At 34.0% G+C, this 20,878-nt stretch overlaps 1 protein-coding gene across 4 annotated transcripts in view; it reads left to right on the top strand.

The window, feature by feature from the left end:
• Positions 1-20,878, top strand: part of SLK (STE20 like kinase) — a 115,777-nt gene that overhangs the window by 81,038 nt on the left and 13,861 nt on the right. For 3 of the 4 annotated variants that reach the window (XM_069098889.1, XM_069098886.1, XM_069098888.1), the window contains 6 exons: positions 4,967-5,095; positions 6,343-7,737; positions 9,191-9,321; positions 9,559-9,682; positions 11,565-11,744; positions 13,663-13,755. In XM_069098889.1, the coding sequence (XP_068954990.1) occupies positions 4,967-5,095; positions 6,343-7,737; positions 9,191-9,321; positions 9,559-9,682; positions 11,565-11,744; positions 13,663-13,755 (2,052 nt within the window). The remainder of the gene's footprint in view (positions 1-4,966; positions 5,096-6,342; positions 7,738-9,190; positions 9,322-9,558; positions 9,683-11,564; positions 11,745-13,662; positions 13,756-20,878) is intronic. The other variant, XM_069098887.1, reaches the window with a different exon arrangement.

Genomic DNA, 20,878 nt, shown 5'->3' on the forward strand with positions numbered 1-20,878 from the left:
CCCAGCTTGGTGAGATATATAGCCTTCCTGTCTGGGCTGTCCTGGGCTGGGGATGTGTTTCACTCTCATTTTGTGGGTTCTGCAGCTCTGGAATTTGTTTAGAGTCATTTTTTACAGGTATATGGAGGGGTTTGGGGGTGGGCTCAAGTAAGTCCCTGCTTGTACTCCTCTGTCTTGGCTCCGTCCCCCCTTGTTTTCTTTTGTTACAGGTGCTATATAGTCAGTGCTATGATCCTTATCACAGTTCATTTTTATTGAGCTTATATAGTACTGGAGAACTGTAAATATGGGCATTCTCTCCACAGTTAGTTCAATGTTCAGTTTAAGCCATCAGTGCTCATATGTTTTGACTTGGCTCTAATCTTGTTTAGCCTTTCAAAACTTTTAGGTTCTTTGTTTACAAAATTATAATATTGTTAACTACTTGGCTCATAGTGTTGTGAGAGAATAAAATGAAATAATAATTGTATGTAAATACTTATTCCCTTGCTCCTTTTGAGGAAAGCACTTGGCAGACCTTCAAGTCCACACAATTCCGAGCTGTCATTATTTAAATTGGGATATTTTTGGTATTGAAAGCAATTTGAACTTATATGTCTGTATAACTAGATCATAAGTTTCTTGAAGGTTAGTGACTGAGTATTTAACTTCTTTATATTAACTATTTTATCACAATAATGTGTAGGTACAGAGTAAATGGAAGTTGAAAATGCTTATTGTGTGATTGCATGCATATGATTTGCTTTGAGAGGATTTTCTTAAGGAATTTATATACAAGTGTCTTATATAACTTCAAAAATACATCAGTGCTGGTTTTCCCCAGACTCCTGGTTAATTTCATCAGTATAGAATTCTTCCTAGTGAGGAAACTCCCTTTACCAGTGCAGTTCAGTAATCTTCTGATGCTTGAGGGCTTCCTGGGGGTACTGAGATGTTAAGGGAACTTACCTAGTAAGAGACAGCCAGCATGTATGTATCAGTCAGGACTTGAACAGAGATTGTTTTGACTCTCTACTAGCTCACCATCCATGATGCCATGCTGCCTTTCTTATATGTGCTAATAATAAAGGGATAGGGAGCTAACCTGTGATTTCATTATTAAAGGGAACCCCTCTGGTAAGGAAGCCCCCTTACCAGTACAGGTTTACACCTTCTCTGCAATTCATAGTCTTAAGAGAGTTGTGTAGGGCACTGAGAGGTTAAATTACATTTCCCAGGGTCACATAGCCATTGTGTGGATCAGTGGAAGCTCTTGAGCTCAGCTCTTCTTGGCTCTGTGAAGGGCATCCTGTCCTCTATTTCTCAATTGGTAGATGAAATGATGAAACTATACAAAAAAGTTAAAAAATTAACTTTCCACTATGTGAGAAATTCTTCTTCACTGGTATCTTTGAATTTTAGATGGTATTTTTATATGGATTGGATATTTTTTGTTTACTAAGGAGGAACAGTGATTGATATTTTAGGAGCTTGTGGTAAATATAGTAATTTTAAAATTATAATTACTGCAGATTTTTAAAGGGTTTTTTAAGGATATTGAAAGGATGGCAGTATCTTTTTAGAATAATTTTGTGTATTATAGTAAAAATAATTATACAAGTTAACGTTTGCAGTGGTTAGAACAGTGCCTTTGTACTTTATAGGTACCAAATTTATGTAATTAATAAAAATTTAATCCATAGACTGATTATAGGAAAAAGTTGATATTTTCTTTCATAGCAAGTTTTTGCATAAGTGTAACATTTTAATTTTTCTTCTTGTAATATTTTCTTTGAAGAATAGATGAAAAAGTTGTATGTTTTTAACCAGAACCCTGTCAAATAAATAGATGTTTTAGACATATTAATGGCACTGTAAAACTCTTACTAATGCAAGGAGAGGATTCTGGGAAGATGGTGTAATACGTAAAAAAATTCCAAGCTATGCAGATTTCTCTCACAAGCAAGACAAAGACAGTGCCTCAGGGTGAACATAGAGCAGTAAAAACAAACAAGAGTTGGGACAGAACTGTGGTACTACTGGGAGAACCTGAAGATTAATCCCAGGACTGAGATTTGGTCCTTATGAAGTATAAACATCTCCATGTTAGTTCTGCTGAATAAGCTTTGGGGCTAACTGGGTTGGGAGGTAACCTCCCAGCCACAGAATTTTCACTTCCTGGACAAGTGTGGGGAGACTGGAGTTTGAGCAGGGGAAGATTAAGGGTGCCTCTGCTGATAATGGGTGCCAGACTCAGCTGTGCTGCCAAGTTGCATCCTGGGCAAGAAGGAACCAGCATACTTCCAGTGAGTGCAGAAGCAGTGGGGAGCTTGCTGTGGACACTTATAGAAGGGCAGAGTTCTTGGTTTTGGTTCTAGGCCAAAGGGGAGAACTGATGGAGGATCTGAGGCCAGAGACACCATCCCCCATTCCCCAGGGACTAGAGGTGATTACAATAAATGCTATAAATTTTTTTTTTTAAAGAAGGCAAAGGAGAAAGAACCCAATCACAGAAAGTTACTAGGGGAATAGATAAGACTGGGGTTCTTATTTAGAGGAGAGTATTGAAGCAAAAAAAGCCTCTCCTACACCAAAGAGTAACATAAAATGGTCACCTACCCAAACAGAATTCATAGAAGAACTTTAAAAAGACTTAAAAAAAAAAGATTGAGGAAAAATTAAAAAAGAAAGTAAGAACAGTCCAAGAAAAACAAGAAAATTATGAAAAGAAAGTCAACCAACTACAAAAGGAGATCCAGAATCTTAAGGAAGAAAATGACTCCTTCAAAAATTAGAGGTGGGCAAGGGGAAGCCAATGAAGTTATAAGAGACTAAGAAATAACAAAACAAAATATAAAGAATGAAAAAATAGAAGAGAAAGTGAAATATCTCATAAGAAAAACAACTGATACGGAAAACAGATCAAGAAGAAAAAACATAAGAATAATCAGACTATCTGAAATATATGAGTAAAAAAAAGAATCTTGATGCAATAAAGCAAGAAATAATTAAGGAAAATTGTCCTGAAATATTAGAACAAGAAAGGAAACTAGAAATAGGAAAAAATCTATCAGTCTCCAATTAGAAAAACACAAGATCTAGCAGCAGCTACACGAAAATGGTCTCAGAACATTATATGTTGAAGAGCAAAAAAACTGGGAGCAGCCAAAAATATCATGCCCAGCAAAGTTAAGCATAATCCTGAATTAAAAAAATGGACATTCAATGACTTGCCAGACTTTCAGGATTTTGTTGCAAAAAGATCTGAAATCAGTAGAAAATTTGACATGTAAGATCCAAGAGAAATAGAAGGTAAACATCAAAGATTAATTACAAAGGACTCAAATAATGACAGACTGTTACTACGAGGAAATGTAAATTGTGTATCTAAGATTGTTATTAGTAATTGGGTAGAATGAAAGAAGGATTAGGGTAGGAGTTGCATATGATACAATACTAAAAAGTAAACCATCTAGGGAAAGATAAAAAGAGTAATTTTCTTATATACATGAGGAAGAATTGACACAGAGGACTTAGATAGGGGAGGAGGACTGGAACCCTACTCTCATCAGGAAGTGGGAGAAAGGAAACAATATATAAATATCTAGAAGGGTATAAAGGTCTTCTAAATTCAGAAAGCAATAAAAGCTTAAGGGGATTAGGAAGTGGGAGGGATTTTTAGAGGTAGAGGGTAGGGAACAGGACAAGGGGGTGGTATAGAAGAGTGTCTAGATTAATGGAGCAGGGAGAGGATAAGGTTAGGAGTAGGTTATTACTGGCTGAGTAGGTTAAGTAATAATAAGGAGGGCAAGGTAGCTGATAGAAGTAAAGTAGAGAAGTCAGGAGAAATAGGAAATAAGAGAAACACATAAACATAGATCAGGGTAGAATTCATTAGGGAAGAAAAATTAGGGGTTGTAATCATGCACTATATGTTAACTATGTTAATATTGTTTTGGACTATTTAAAATAACTAGGCAGCATAAGATTGAAATATTGCTGTGGTGTAGGAAATGATGAGTTGGTGAACTTAGAAAGACTTGGACTTACAAAGGAAGGCATTATTCAACCTCAGAGAAATAGGAGAAACAAGTATAATATGTTCTTACATAGCTACATATGAATGTATATGTCTGTGTATGACTGATTATAAATATGTATGCAAGTATACATATTGCATACATACACATGTATATATTTGTGTGTATATGTGTATATACGTATACTGCATACAAGTATATATTTGTGTATATTATATATGTATACACTGCATATAAGTATATATTTAGATGTACATGTATACATATGTATGTGCACGTATGTTTATGTATAAATGGACATGTGTACATATCAGTTATGTATTGCATGTGCCTACACACATTTATATATCTGCGTTTAATTGTAGCTGTCTGGGGGAGGAAGGGAGAGAAAAGAACAAAGTAAAAAGTGTACAGCAGAGAACAAAAGAAAACTTACAAGGAAGCAAAGAAAAGATGGATAGCTCTGACTACAATGTGCAGTATTTATTATATATGCTTTATTGAAATGGAAATTTATTGCTGTATATTTTGAATCCTTATGTTTTGCTGTACACATGGCAGTTTTTTTTCTTATTTTGCATTTAAGTTTTAGTGTTTGAGTTTACTTATTGTATATTTAAGTTTAAGAAATTAAAAGTACAAAAAAGAAGAAAAAATTTGTAATGCTATCAGTATGCTTTTGATGGTATTGTATAATCCAGCCAAATTGTTTTAACTACCCTAATAGAATCATAGAATTAAAGACTTATAGAATTAGAAGGAACCTTAGAAGTCATTTAGACCGAACTTCTTATTTTATAGATGATACTGAAGCCCTGAGAGATTATCTGACTTGCCTTAGGCATCATAGCTAGTTCACGACAGAATCATGATTAATAATATCCTGAATTTATTTTTATTTTATATGCAAGCACTTCATTGTGAATTTTTTTTTTAATGACTAACAGCATCCTTTTGTTACTGTGACTTCCAACAAACCCATCCGAGAACTGATTGCAGAGGCAAAGGCTGAAGTAACTGAAGAGGTTGAAGATGGCAAAGAAGATGATGATGATGAAGAAACAGAGAATTCTCTGGTCAGTCTAATAATGTAAAATTCCATTTATGTAGAATTTTGATTGAGGGCTGTTCCCATCATGTTAAATATCAACTATAATTTTTATTACAAAATACCATTTTAAAGTTACTTTTAAGCCAGTTTTGTATAGATGAAAAATCTTGTTTGAAATTTGTTTTATCAGGGAAAGAGTAAAAAATTTTAAAATATTTGTTTCAGCAGTAGGTAGTGCATAGCAATGCATTATTAAATTTACTTATTAAATTACTTAAGTTAGAATTTTTCTAGTAATTTGGTACTTAGAGATGTGTGTGTAGCAGCAAGAACCCTATATTACCCAAGGTGGCTGCTAGCACAAGTTCTTTGATCTGCCTTTCTAAAGGAAAGCAACTCAAAAAGGGTTAGCACTCTTACTTTCATCAAACATATATCATTTACCTGGTTAGTCACAAGAGAGAGAAACACCACCATCTGGGTTTTCAAAGCTGGGGTGGGCTTAACAGCTTCCCAGAATTTCATCTGGTCAGAGCACACAACTCTTCACAATGTGAGTCCCAATGCAAAACCTCACCTCAGAGGTATATATAGTGTTCTCCAGGGTCAGAAGACACCACAAACCTCTTGACCCACTTGACTACAAAGTAACAAAAGTTGTACCTGATAAACAAGCCTCCCACCACAGGCTCCAGGTGAGCACATGCAGCCTAGTACAGGGTAGAGTATATTTTCACATCAGGAAAGGTACTCAAATTAAATTTAGGCTTATTAAGTGGCAGGGAAGATCTTCAAATTCCCATTATGATTACAGTGTGGTAAGGACATCTAACCGCCAAGTATTTTAAAGAATGATTTAAAATGCAAACTTGATCAGGATTCCCAAGAGTAATGATCTCTTTGCTGCTATTTTTTAACTAACTCCGACTGTTCCTTATTGGTTAAAGTAAAGTTGTGAATGAGTAAACTTTGGTATACAGTGAAGACATTTTTAGAGCAAATGCTGTTGTTTATTTTATTATATACTGTAGCTGACCAACACCAGAGCAGAGAATGAGTAGTAGAATATTACTTTTAAGTATTGTTTCACACTCCAGAACTGGGTGTGGCAATAGGAGATACCGTGCTATAAAATTAATTTTATGATGGAGTAACTTTTCCTCTGGATATTAAATTACCAGCGAATTATGCTTTCAAAACTTTTTTTTTTGTTGTACATATAATATCTAGGAAAAGACTACTAACCATCCTTTACTTGTTAATATCTTTCAGCCTATACCTGCTAATAAGCGTGCCTCCTCAGACCTCAGTATTGCCAGTTCTGAAGAAGATAAACTCTCACAGAATGCCTGTGTTCTGGAATCTGTATCAGAAAAAATAGAACATAGCACTGTTGGAGACAAAGCTCAAAGCAGTGTGATTAATGAGAAAACCGTCACTGGTGAGCCTGATAAAATTGTTGAGAGAATTATTGACCACATAGCTGATGATCACCTTGAAAATATTGTTGAGCTCCAAAATGGGACAGGATTAGTTAAAGAGAATAGAGAAGAGAAAAAACTCAAGGTAGAAGAGACATTGGAAGTAGAAGACCGAGTGAGGGAAGGAAATGCAGTGATGGAAAGAAAAGAAAGTGATATACCTACAACCTCAGAAATAGGTGCTGCTCTGAAACCTGAGGAGGAAAAGGATCAGAAAAAGCAGCAATTATCTGAAAATGAGATAATAAAAACAAATGAAATTAAAGATACTTCTGATTATACAGCAGAATTGGTTTCTGAAGAGACTGGAGAAAAAGAAGAAAATATTAGAGAGGCAGACATTCATGGAACTGAAAGTGAAGTTAAGCCTAAAACAAAAGTGCAGGATAAAATAGAGGAGATTGAAGTCACCAAAGGTGAGGTGGATGACACAGACACAGTGGAAACAGGTGAAGTACTGGATCTAGACCAGAAGGCAGCTGGAAACAATGCCAGGGAAGTTCAGAGTAATGACAAAAATGAAGTGACTGGATTAAATGAAAAACTAAACCAAATTAAGCCTGATGTTAAGCCTGAGGTTAGTGGTATTGAGGAAACTCAGGTTCAAAGGATAGTTGAAACAAATATCACAGATCAGATATCTGTGGAAGGTAAAAGTGAAAGTATATGTGTTATGGACAGAAGTGAGGAACATTTAATCAGTACTTCAGGGGACATATCGGTTATTTGTGAGAAACCAATGACAAATGAAGTTGAAGAAATTAAGGAAACAAATAGCACTAAAGAAGTGCACATCCAAAACATGATGATTCATACTGGCGAAAAGTCAGTAGGAAGCAAAACTCAGGATTCTCAACAACCTGTGCTGGACATAGAGCAAACAGAATTTCCAAGTGAAATACCAATTAAAATTGAACCTCAAGTTATTATAGCTTCACAACCCAGTGAACCTCAACTTATCTCCATACCCAGTATTAATATTAACTCTGAAGAGACAGAAGATAAAGGGGAAACAGGTACACTATCCCAAGTTGAAACTTCACTACATTTAGAAACTGAGAATCAAAAGGAAAATGATACTGATTCAGGCACTGGTTCCACAGCTGATAATAGCAGCATTGATTTGAATTTATCCATCTCTAGCTTCCTAAGCAAAAACAAAGACACTGGATCAATATCTTTACAAGTAAGTACATTCACTTTTTTTTTTTTTGCAGATATTTGTTCTCTCATGGTCGAGATAGCAATTCATTTTGTCCTTAATTTAGAACTGATAGTTTAAAAATTTTTTTTATTGCTATCCTTTGTTTTCACATCATCATCTTTTCTAACCATATCCCTTTCTTTTCATCTGCCAATTTCTGATAATAAAGAATAAAAAAGAAAAAGTGTAAAAGACACTTAAAACTAAACAGTACATCAGTTGAGTCTGACAGTATATCTAGTGTTTTGTACCCATAGTTTCCCAGCTCTGCAAAGAAGGATTCATCTTCTTATTAGAACTGATTTCTTTGTTGTTCTGTAGTTGCAGTCATATTTGACTCTTTATGACTCCATTTGAGTTGTTTTTGTCAAAGATACTGGATTAGTTTGCCATTTCCTTCTCCAGCTCATTTTACAAATGAGGTAAATGAAGCAAATAGGATAACAGGACTTGCCCAGTGTCACACAGCTAGTAAGTACCTGAAACTGAATTTGACTGCAGATCTTCCTGACTCCAGGCCTGGTGGTCTATCCACTGTGTCACCTAGATGTCTTAGCAAATAGCAGTGAAGTAGTATACATAGTCTTATACAAATTATAAACTGTAAGAAAAAAATAAATTGAAAGAATTGAGGGAGATTCTAGCTAAGTCTATTTTTGGTGGCCAAAAGTTAGCTGACAATTAAAAAAAAACACCCTTTCTCACACGAATACCCAAAGACCCACATATAACAGGGATTCGTGTGCTCATTTTCCACTGTTTTTTGTTCTTCCTTCCTTCTGACACCACCTCTGGGCTAAGTTTACCCTTACCTCCTCTAACTTTAGTAACTTAGTGATCATAGTTCTTCTCTTTTACCTTTGTCATTGTCTCTTAGTCTAGTGTTGTTTGGTGACTTCCAGGACCCGTAGGGCAGTAGGGGGTGGATGAGGAGATAGGATGGAGAGAGCCTACTCTTTCTCTACATATACATACATACATAAATTTCCTTCTCAATCTCTTAAAGTTTCTCATGTAAGGTGGGAAGTCATTGATATGGGAGCAGATAGCATTAGGGTAGGACTGTTGTGTTGGGAGCACAGGAATTCTCAACCTTGGGGTATGTAGCAAATTATTATCATTATTAGTTTTTTTATGATTGTGGTAGATTCTTTAGATGTTACTTTTAAATAATGAAACTGATTCCATAAGCCACATATGCAAATTAATGTCATGTGTTTATGGTCACACTGCATATAGTTAATCTTTGTGGTTTGTTTCTCATGTGACAATGTAAGGAATTGAGATTTTTCATTTGTAAGTAACAGTTTAGAAATATTTCAGGGAATGTTGTTCCCTGCCCACCAAATATATTATACTACTCCATGCTTATTAGTTAATGATTATTAGTATTAAATAGTGATGAAATTATTAAGCGATGAATTCTGTCATTCAGGAAACAAGAAGACATAAGAAAACATTGAAGAAAACACGGAAATTTGTTGTTGATGGTGTAGAAGTGAGTGTGACAACTTCAAAAATAGTTACAGATAGTGATTCAAAAACTGAAGAATTGAGATTTCTTCGGTGAGTAGAAAAAATTGATGTTAATGGACAAATGGTTTTGTGTATTTTTTATGAATTCCAAAATTTTTTTGCAACAAGTACAAGAGATCAGTCTTTTTTTTTCAGTTTTTTTGAGAAAGCTATAAATAAATGATGCTTAATTTATTATGTTCTTGCCATAACCTTATATAAAAATTCAGTTTTACTCTTTATTTTATGTCCTTATCATTCCTACAACCATCATCATGTTTTGACCAGACGTCAGGAGCTTCGAGAATTAAGATTTCTGCAGAAAGAGGAACAAAGAGCTCAGCAGCAGCTCAACAACAAATTGCAGCAACAACGGGAACAAATTTTCAGACGTTTTGAACAAGAAATGATGGTGAGCCTTTGAATTTTGCACCAGCTTTTTGAAAAGATAATTTAATGATTCTACAAAAATGCCTTATTGGCAGAACAGATTTAGCTTTCTGCTCTTTTTGTCAGTTTCTGTGATTACATATTGTAACTTACCCTGCATTTGTAGTGCTTTCCTTCTCCGTCTTTTTCCTTTTTCTCTCCCATCATTGTGATGAATCTGAACCTTCTATCTCATTTAACTTGGTTCATCTCTGTCATCCTGATTTTGACTTCTACTCAGGATTGTTTTGCATGTGACTAAGTCACAGTCATACTTTATAGTATTCAAGCCACTGCTTCTAGAGAAGTTTTCAGTATTATGGTACTAGGTTTCTGTGTGATAAAACAAGATTTTATTGTTAATCTAGAGAAAATCCTAGAGAAGTACAAGATTAATTTCCACTTTACATAATTAATTTTTTGTCTTCTCTGTAGTTGCAAAAATTATTAGTGTTGTATGATAAAATTCAGTTTTTAAGTGCTGAATATCTATATTAGTTTGGAGGTAGAAAGAAACATTTTCATTTGGACCATTATAGATTTTTTAAAAATGTCCTCCAATCAGTTTTTATGATCTAGTCCTTTGGTGAAACTATATGATAGAATTACTATGTTTTCCAGTTGTTCTTATCTTTAGAGAAGGATTTTAATCCTTGCACAGATTTGCTTTTTTTTTTTTTGCAGGGGGGAAGGATGAGCAGTTGAGGTTAAGTGACTTGCCCAAGGTCACATGGCTAGTAAGTGTTAAGTGTTTGAGGCTAAATTTGAACTCGGGTCCTTCCGATTGCAGGACCGGTGCTCTATTCACTGTGCCACCTATCACCCTTATTTTTTTTTTTTTGGTCATAATATGTCAAGATGAAGTAAAAAATTTTCTTATTGCTCTCTCACCTAATACTTATAACCTTTTTTGAAATATGCTGAGGGTAAAGGGGTTTTAAGGGAGTGAAGTAAGCATTAAAAGCTTTTACATTTGTAAAGCCCAGGGCATTTTTGTGTATGTTAAGTTTGTTTTCATCCACTAGAGTTTTTTGTATTAGTTGAAAATTCCTGACAAAAATTAATGCCCTGTTAAGTGATTTGTGTCATTTAGTATTTTGTTTTCATAATTTTACAAATGAACTATATTTCTCTTTTTCAAATATACTGCTTTCTAATCTCCATTTTCTTGAGAAGAAATTTTACTATGTCTCTTCCAATTATTTCTTTTGTATTTAATTCCAAAATTACTTATGTGATTTGCAAGGATATTTCTTTAAGAGTTGTATACCACACCCAGAAATAACTGGCTATGTAACCTTGAGCAAGTTACTTAACCCTAGTTGCTTTAAAAAAAAAAAAAGAGTTGTAACTTTACCATAATTTTTAGTTCAAAGAATAAAGTGCAGGGTATTTTAGGGAACTTGTTTTGGCATAGAGGTTTATGTTTATTTTGAGAATTTGAGTTCAGAAGTAAATTGAAAAGGTATAATGATTGTAGAACAGATTTGCTAGAGAAGTTAAATATCTTTTTTTAAATCAAAATTTCTATTAAGTTTGAGAATTTACATTTTGCCAACTTTCCTTTAATGCTTACCATTGGTTTTTCTTTAATACAGTATTATTTTAGTTATTTTAGCTTATATTAACCATACACACCTTAGAGAAGAGTTTCCTAATAAATTACAGAATTAAGTGAAGCATGCATGTAGGCCCTGGTCAATCAGACTATTTAGTATCACAAAGTAGTAGCAAGGTTTGCTATTTGGGCCTTTGCCTGATTACCATGTACTCTAGGAGAAATGTTCAAATCAGCAAAGATGTAATTTTAAAAAAGAAGTGGTTTAAAAGTGTTATAATTATTCTTGGAATTAATTGTTTTGCAGAGTAAGAAGCGACAATATGACCAAGAGATTGAAAATCTAGAAAAACAACAGAAACAGACAATAGAACGCCTAGAACAAGAACATACAAATCGCTTGCGAGATGAAGCCAAACGTATTAAAGGAGAGCAAGAGAAAGAACTGTCCAAATTTCAGAATATGTTGAAAAACCGAAAAAAAGAGGTAAAAGTGCAAATGTTTTTGATCTGCTGAAGCAATTAGTTGGAAGCTTTTCATATAATAGTTACACATAGAATTAGTACAATATTTGAAATCTTTTGAAGAAGTTTGTTTTTAAAAGTGAAAATATAAAGTATGACTATGATGACACTCTTCACAGATTTAGAAATGAATAAGAATGTTCCATCTTTGTCAACTGAAGTTTTTTTTCCTTGATTAACTTGATTCCTTTTCTTTCTTGAAAGGAAACCTAGAGATGCTAAATTCTTAGATACTCAGATGATTTTATTTTTCATTGAGATGTTCATTCTGTACTCTCATGTCAGAGGATTCACCTTTACATAATGTGTGAGGTCTGGTATGTTATTATGATTAGTTCTGTAGATTTGGATGAAAAAGCTTTAATTGGCTTAAGTTGAACATTTTTACTAAAATATACCATTGACCTACTTATTCTTTTCTATAAAATTATGAAGAAAATTTTCATACCACTGAGTCTTAGAGACTTGATTTTAAACTGAACAAAGCCAGAAAGCTTTAGAAATAAAACTTTTCTCATGCAGTGTGAGAGGAATTAAAAGTGTCAGTTTTGTGTTTGGGATAGTAGCCCATATTGTATATCGAGGAAATTGTATACTAAATGATGTGTGTATATTTATATACACACACTTTTTTTTTGCTACATAATACCTTTTTACAAAATTCATCTATTCAAATTATTTTTAATTAAGATACTTTAAAATCTAAAATGTTATTTTTTTTCCATTAATGCTTGCTTATTTCATTTAAGCCTGTTTCTAAAAATTAATATATTACTCTTACTGTTGTGGAGTTTATGAGTTGTTGAAAATGTTTGGGTAAACATTCATACAGTTTTTTTTAACTATTGTGTTATATGTATTTTTTCTTTTTCTTGTTGCTAAACTTCTTGCCTTTGGGGAGTCTCTTCTTTGTATTGGTGATTGGGTCTTGGGGGAAAATGGTGGAGAATTTAAAATATACTTTGTTAAATCAAAAGCAATCTCTTTAACAGAACATCAGTAGCATGTGGTGATTTGGAGTCTGTTTTCTGTGGGTGCTTTTATACATGATCATTTAGTTTTCAAAGTGGTATTGCAGATTTATGTTTGGAAGGTGTACACATCTTGTACTCTGAAATGATTACATGGAGGGGTTAAAAAGATATGGAATCAGTTAATGATTATTAATCTTCTGGTGTACTGAATCACGTTTCCTAACAATCTGTCAGTTTTTAAAATGCTGCTAATATTTAACAGTTTTTCAGTTACCCATTTTGTTATGTTTGGCTTAAGTGTATAACATCAAAATTAATTTTTTTAAATGGGATACTGGTTGTTTTTGCACAAAATCATCTGCTGTGCTGATTTTTAAAGCACTTGCTTTAAAAATGATGTATTGTACTATTAAGGTTTAATATCTTTTTTGGGTATGCTAAATTGGTTTATGTTAGAAATTATTCCTTTGTAATTCTTAAGCCAGACATGACATTTAGTATTTTTATAAATGGCAACTTATCTTTCTTATAATTTTTAAAATTGTTTTAATAAACACCTTTCTCATGAGTATTTCAAGAGAATCAGTTGAAGCTATCACTTTTAATGTAGCTTCAATGCTGAAGGTGAAAATCTTATCAACTGAAAATGTTTTAGAAAGAAGGTGGTATATAGGAATAGCTGAGCACTTAGTTAACTTTTATTTGGTGTAAAGTTCCTTTTTGCACTCAGGTGAAGCATGTTCTATCCTTTCCTTCTTTTTTGCCATACTAACATCTTTGCTATTGCATGCTGAAAAGGAGCTTTGTGACGATTTTGATAATTGACTTTTAGCTTATGTGCTCACGTAACTGCTTGCTGTGGAGAAAGTATTATTTCCCCACCTCCTGCATGCTTATACACTGTAGGTTATAAATGAAGTGGAGAAAGCACCCAAAGAGCTGAGAAAAGAGCTCATGAAACGCAGGAAAGAGGAGCTTGCACAAACCCAGCATGCTCAGGTAACAGCAGCAGCTTAATGCTACTAAAAACAGAAAGCAGTGTTATTCTCACAGCTTAATAAACTTGTTTGTGAAGGGATACATTTTAACTGCTACTAATATTTTATATTGATTTGTCCCCAGGACATTTTATTGTGCAAAAGTTCATGACAATTACTTAGATTTAAGTTGACAATGTGAAATTGTGTTGAATATTTGGAATATCATTAAGAAAAGTAAATTCTGGAAATTCACAGCTGCCAAATAATTACACAGATCTGATCTGCATATTAAATATCACAGAAACTTAATTTGTAGGTAGTAATTCCTGTTTTTCTTATGGCTGTATAATATGTAAAGCTTGAGTCTTTGACCTATAAAAATGTCATTGTTTCTATGTAGTTTCCTCAAAATCCAAGCAGTATTAGGAAGTATATCAAGTACCTATTTTCAGCTTGACCAAACAAGTGGTTCTTATACTCAGATTATAAATACTAAGTATACCGTTCCTCTGTTATACTGAATATGAAGAAGTATAAGTAATCTGGTAATCAAGAAGAGAAGCACTAATTTTCTGCCAAAGGTAAAATCAAGGCCTCTTGCTCTGGATTTTACATAGTGATAAGACTGGGTCATTTCTTTAATTTTGACTGCCTTCTGTTTAGAAGTAAGGATAGTGAAATTAGTAATAGAGTCATAGAATCCTAAAGCTGGAAGGGACCTCTATCATTCATCATCACTTTTTTTTTTTTAAGGGGGAGGGGAGGTAGTCAGGTTTAGGTGACTTGCTCAAGGTCACACTCATCACTTTTATGCCGTCTCTGACACATGATTGAAAATAGTTTTCAGTTATCAGGGATATTGAAAGAAAGAAAAGGTGTTGAGAATAGAAAGCAATGAAATAATCTAATAATTTAAAATTAAAATTTGGAATATGGCCTGAGTCATGCAGTCATAAGCAGATACTTCTTTCTATGCCCAACAATAGGTAATAGTCATAAAATATAAAAATGATAGGCCTGGAAAGGATTTGAGGGATCAAGATGTTTAACCCCCTCTTTTTTATAGATGAGAAAACTGAGCTGTCTAGTGAGGTCAAATAATTTTCCCAAGGCCATATGAAACCCTTCATTTGTATTTCTGATACATTTTCAGGAAATTTTCTTCTTTAATGTTCTCACCTAGGAGGTGCATTGTATTCTGATTCACAGGGTGTTGCTCAGGTTATGATTCAGTCTTTTCAGTTGTCATCTTGTACACTCTTCAACGCCCAAATGCAGGATGTAAGTTCCAAAAGCCTAAAAGGATGGCTTCTTCTGTTTTTTTTTCTCCCTTTTTCATTGACTCACATGTGCTTTTCACTGATTTCACTATCAGTTTCCATAGTGAAATCAAGAAAAATTAAATTTAATACTATTTCTCATTAGCAAATAATTTTCCATAATGCTTTGTTATACATTTAATCTTTTATAATAACCTTATATTGGGAAGGTATTTATTATTCCCATTTTAAAGTTGAAGAAACTGAGGCATAGTCAGTAAACATTAAGCACCTGCCATCTACCAAGCACTCTTCTAAATGCTGGGGATACAAAGAAAACCTAAACTCACATAAAGTATCTGTTGCTGAACTGGGATGTGCATGTAGGTCCCCTGATTCCTTCATTGTGCTTGATACTACCCTGTTCTGCCTCAGGTTTAACTATTCAAAAAACACATTAATGTTAAACTTAAGAATTCTGCACATGTGAGCTATTGGGTGCTGTGGCTATTTTTTCTTTGTGTGAAGTGGCATTTTGTGTTGTAGATTTTAAAAGTATGGGTGTGGTCAGAAAAGCCATTATGAAATGGCACCTTTAATTCATTTTTCTCCACTTCCTGTTTGTTCAGTCATGTAGTAGTCCAAATTATAACTTATCCATATGACATACATAAATTTATTATGCAATATCATCTAAGCTGTTTTTTTTCTCATAGCCTCCAGAGAAAAATTACCTACTAATTTGACCCCAAAGTATTTGTTTTTGATGTTTGATGTTTTATAACAGAAGTGAAAAGAAGGCAGTTTGATTTTTCAGAAACCAAGGCTTATTTTTAAATTATTTTTCAGTTATAGGACTGTTATTTAGAATTTTTCAAAAGAATAAGCAAAGTATGGGTATTTTTAAGGGAGAGGAAAATTTTGACTTCCTGTCACTTTTCTGATCATGACCATGTATTTTAACCTTGTACTTCAGTAAAATCACAAAATATCTGAAATAGGTAAAATACCTATTATACAGTGTTCCTTTTTTTGCCAATATTTTTGATTACCAAGTTGTATTTTTCATCTCTATGACTTTTCTTTTGATGTAAAAATATCTTTGTAAGGGTGGGATAGATCTTTTGTACTGAGATTATTGTTTTGTTTTTTGCTTTTTGGAGGGCAATTGGGGTTAAGTGACTTGCCCAAGGTCACACAGCTAGTTTTTGTGTTAAGTGTCTGAGGTCGGATTTGAACTCAGGTCCTCTTGACTCCAGGGCTGGTGCTGTATTCACTGCATCATCTAGCCGCCCCAGTCTGTATTCCTAACTTAAAGTAAAGTTTGAAATTGTTGTTAAGAGTTACATGTATAAAATCTTTTATAATATACTCTGATTTTGTTGTTAGTGAGAGAAAAGCTACAGTGTATTTACCATAGCATTATTATTACTAGTTGACTTTTTAAATGGATTTTTCAAAGAATTTTTTAACCAAAGTTAAAAAAAAAAAGAAATTTGAGTTTCTTTTAAGGGTAGGATACATGTTAATCATAGTCAGTCACATCTATCTCTCTTGTCTCTATAAAGCCACTGCAAGCAGCTTTCCAGAGGACTGCTGCTGTGAACAGCTTTCAAGGTTCTGATTACATAGTATAGTGAGCTCTATTCAATAACAGATCAGAGCAAAACATTCATAGAAAATCAAAATACATCATTCACAGTGTTACAATTTATCACAGAAAATCAAGGTACAGCATTCATCATGTTACAACTCAGCAACTTATCACTAAAATTTTCACCAGAGTGGTCACATAGTTTTAAACAAAGTACATTCATTTAGTCAATCACAGAATCTTTAATTCAATCACAAAGTACAAAAGTCAAAGTTCTTCACCCCTAGGTCACAGTAAATCATGATCTTCTTAGTACACAGTATCCAAGTAAAGTCTTCTTTCAGCTTGACATGAGACTGGCTCAAAGCTTCCATGGTTCCTCTTCTGTGGTCCCAGCTCCAACTGTCACCTGGGTTCAAAGGCGGGCAGCTCCCAGTTCCTTGTCCAGCTCCTTGTCCAGTTTGTCCAGTTCCACTACCATATTGAAGTTCACAGTTGTCCAGTCTACCTCAAGTGCTTCAAAGTTCTTGTTTCTGGGAAGACAAAGCTTGACAGAGCCACAATAATATTCATAGACATTGCTGGCACCATCATCAATTCACTATCTACCTGTAAAATCAACTGAGACCCACCAACAAGGTCTGAGAACTCAACACAAATCGTCAACATGGAAATCAACACAGATCCACAAACAAGGTTCAAGAGGTCAGCACAAATCATCAGTAAAAGTCCCAGGACCTCCTCCACTACTTCTGTAAACGTACAACCAGAAAATCCTCTTTCAGGGCTTTCAGTAAGTTCCCAGGGATTCTGTACAAAGAATCACAAACAAACATCAACACAGAGCAGACAATTATAGAGTGCCAGGATGCCACAAGTTTTCTCCTTCTTGATTGCCACCACAAGAGCCCTCTTCTCAGTTCTTCTCAATTCTGAGTTCAGTGTTTAGTCCAGCAGCAGCTGCCCTGCCTCCACGATGCTTACCCCAGGAAATTCTGTCTCTGCAGCTTGTGTTCTTCCTTATATATGATATGGCTCCTCCCCTTCTTGTTGCATGAGTTCTGGTGTTCACAAGTTGTGGGGTTCACACATTTTGTTTCTTAACAGACTTTATACAAGGGTCAAAAGAAACTTGAACTGAGACGAGGTGTTAATTCAATAGCTGAAACAAGATATGAACTACTTCTGTGCTTGCCATTACAGTGTCCCAGTTCAATAACCCCCTTTCCTACATTCTTACTAGCTTTTCTTGGGATACTTTTCAGTGCCAAAAGCCCACTTTGAAATGCTGCCTGCTGTATTATTGGAAATCTCTTGTATAGTTAGAAAACTTTCTTTTATAGAAGTTACATTATTTTACTTCTCTCATCTGAAATCTTCATTTACCTCAGTTTTTCTCCAGGTAGCATCATTTCTAGATCCTTTACTATTTTGGCTACCTTCCCTGGACACTCTAGTTTATCAATTTTCCTTTTAAAATGTGCTTAGAATTGAGCATAATGATACACTAGCTGTGGTCTGACTAATAGAGAATAAAAAGGAACTATCCTCTCCTTTGATTTAGACATTATATAATAATTAATGAAGCCTGAGATTGGATACATTAAAAGTTATTTTTAAGTAGCTTTAATACACTTTTAGGCTTACATTGTTTGTTTTCAGGTAAGATACCTAAGATTTATTTTCACATAAATTGCTTTTGAGCCCTGTCTTTCACATCATATTATTATATAGTCCATTTTTAAACTTAAATTTGGAGCTTTGCTTTTATCTCTGTTGATTTTGGCCCTTGATTCTAGTATTTTTTGCCATTCATTATATTAGCTAGCACTTTTCCTAGTTTTATGTCATTGATAATTTTGATAAATTTGCCTTCTATGTGTTTGTCCAAATCATTGACAGAACTGTTGAACAAAAGACCAAAAAGTGATCCCTTTGACATGGTAATAGAGGACTCCCTTTAAACTGACTACTAAACATGTCTGCGTGGAGATATAAATATGAATGGATGAATAGAGAGACAGCTTATTTTCTTGACTATAAGTAATTGATCACTTGAATTTTCTCCTAATTTTTAAAAGCTAAAATGGTTTATTTAGTTAGCATGCAAACATTTATTAAGTACCTGCTGTGTGCCAGGCAGTGTACTAAGCACTGAGGATACAGATATGAAAAAAGAGCTTCAAGGAACTTACAGTTTAAAGGGGGGAAGAAAACACAAAAGGAAGCTGAAAAGTGGGGGTGAAGGGAAGGGAAGCTACCCAATACAAGGGTGTAGTGAAATCAGAGAACTCTCAGAGTAGTGTAGCCAGGTGAGAAATGAGATGTATAGGCTGAACTTTATCCTTAAATGGAGGTTTTGGAGTTCATGGCCCTGCTCTCCAGTCAGAGAAACAAAAAAGTAGTGATGAGTTTAAGTACCAAGGCTGATGGTATCTTGAAGAATTATTCTAGGTAATTTGTAGGCTTCTCAAAATTGTCCTGTTTTGTGATTGTGAAAGACTGATTTTAGACACATAAGAAATTGTAATTTATGGAGTCAATTCACAAAAAGCCTTTTCTTTTTGCTGATATGATTATAAATATGGTATTTTATGTTTATGCCAAATTATACAATTGGGGTCATCTAGATAAAAAGAACTTATCTACTGCTTTTACCTATTTAAAAATTATAGGTAATTTTAAGGCATTTTTAAAAAGTTAAATATTTTAAAAATTATTTATCTTAAAAAACAGACTTTTTTATTCGTTTTTTTTTTCAGTTCCAAATTTTTCCCTCCTCCTTTCCACTTCCCCAGTCTTTTGAGAAAGAAAGAAAAACAGAACTCATTATAAATATGTATAGTCATGGAAAACAAATTTCCGCTTTAGCCATGTTCACCCTTTCTCCCCCTCTTCCCCTTAAAAAAGAAAAAAGTATGCTTCATTTTGCACTCTGAGTCTTATTAATTTTCTATCTGAAGGTGAATAGCATGTTTCATGATGAGTACTTTGGAATTGTCTAGGCCATTATGTTGATCAGAGTAAGTCTTTTACAGTTGATTATCTTTGCAGTATTGCTCTAACTGCTTAGATTGTTCTCCTTGTTATTCTCACTTTACTTTGCATCAGTTCATACAGGTCTTCCCAGGTTTATCTGAAAAACAAAAAACAAACTTCATAAAGTTAAAAAAAATTCACTTCATAACTTCTCGTAGCAAAATATTATTTCATCACCTTCACATATTGTAACTTCTTCAGTCATTCCTCAATTGATGGGTACCCACTCAGTTTTCAGTTCTTTGCCCATACAAAGAGTGCTACCATACGTATTTTTGTGCATATATGTCCTTTTTCTCTTTCTTTGATTTCTTTGGTTGTGGTACTGCTAGACCATAGGATATGCACATTTTAATAGCTTTTTGGTCATAGTTACAAATTGTTTTCCAGAATGATTAGTAGTTCATAGCTTCACCAACAGTATGTTAGAGTACCTGTTTTCCTATATCCCTGATGGCATTTTCCATTTTCCATTTTTGTCATCTTGGCTAATCTTATGAATGTGAGGTAGTATCTCAGTTGTTTTAATTTATATTTTTATGATCAATAGTGATTTAGAGCATTTTTTATATGGCTATTGATAGTTTTTCTTCCTTTGAAAATTGCCTATTCATATCCTTTGGCAGTTTGTCAATTGTGAAATGGCTCTTTTTCTTGTAAAATTGACTTAATTCTCCCTATAGTTTAGAACTGAGGCCTTTATCAGAAAACTTGCTGCAAAGATTCCCCCCCCACTCCTAAGTTTTTAATACTTTTCTTTTAATCTTCGCTGAATAAGCTGTGTTTGTGCAAAAACTTTTTAATTTTGTCCACTCAAAATTAATCCAGTTTATCTCTTGTAAACCTATTTCTTGTTTGGTCAGAAACTCTTCCCCTGTCCACAGATCTGATGGTTAATTTTTTTCTCTGCTCCCCTAATTTGCTTATGATATCTCTTTTTTTGTTTAAATCATGCACTTATTTTGAGCTCATTTGGGTATACAGTGTGAAATGTTGGTCCCCTATCCAGTTTTTACCAATCTCCTTTCAAGTTTTCCCAACGGTTTCTATTACAGAGTGAGTTCTTTGCCCTGAAAGCTGGGTTTATCAATCATAAGGCATAAAAAAAAACTCTTAACAAAGTAACATTAAATCAGTCACAGGGAATTAATTCTCTCTCTTGGAATCCCCATGGCATGACAGATTTCCTCAGTGAACTTTTACTCCCTCACTGTAGGCTGATCTGATTTTGGGTGATACTCAGTGAATCT

The sequence above is a fragment of the Petaurus breviceps genome, unplaced genomic scaffold (genome assembly GCF_028583685.1).
Source record: "Petaurus breviceps papuanus isolate PSGF00001 unplaced genomic scaffold, PetGlider_PUasm1.0 37, whole genome shotgun sequence".
Lineage (NCBI taxonomy): Eukaryota > Metazoa > Chordata > Mammalia > Diprotodontia > Petauridae > Petaurus > Petaurus breviceps.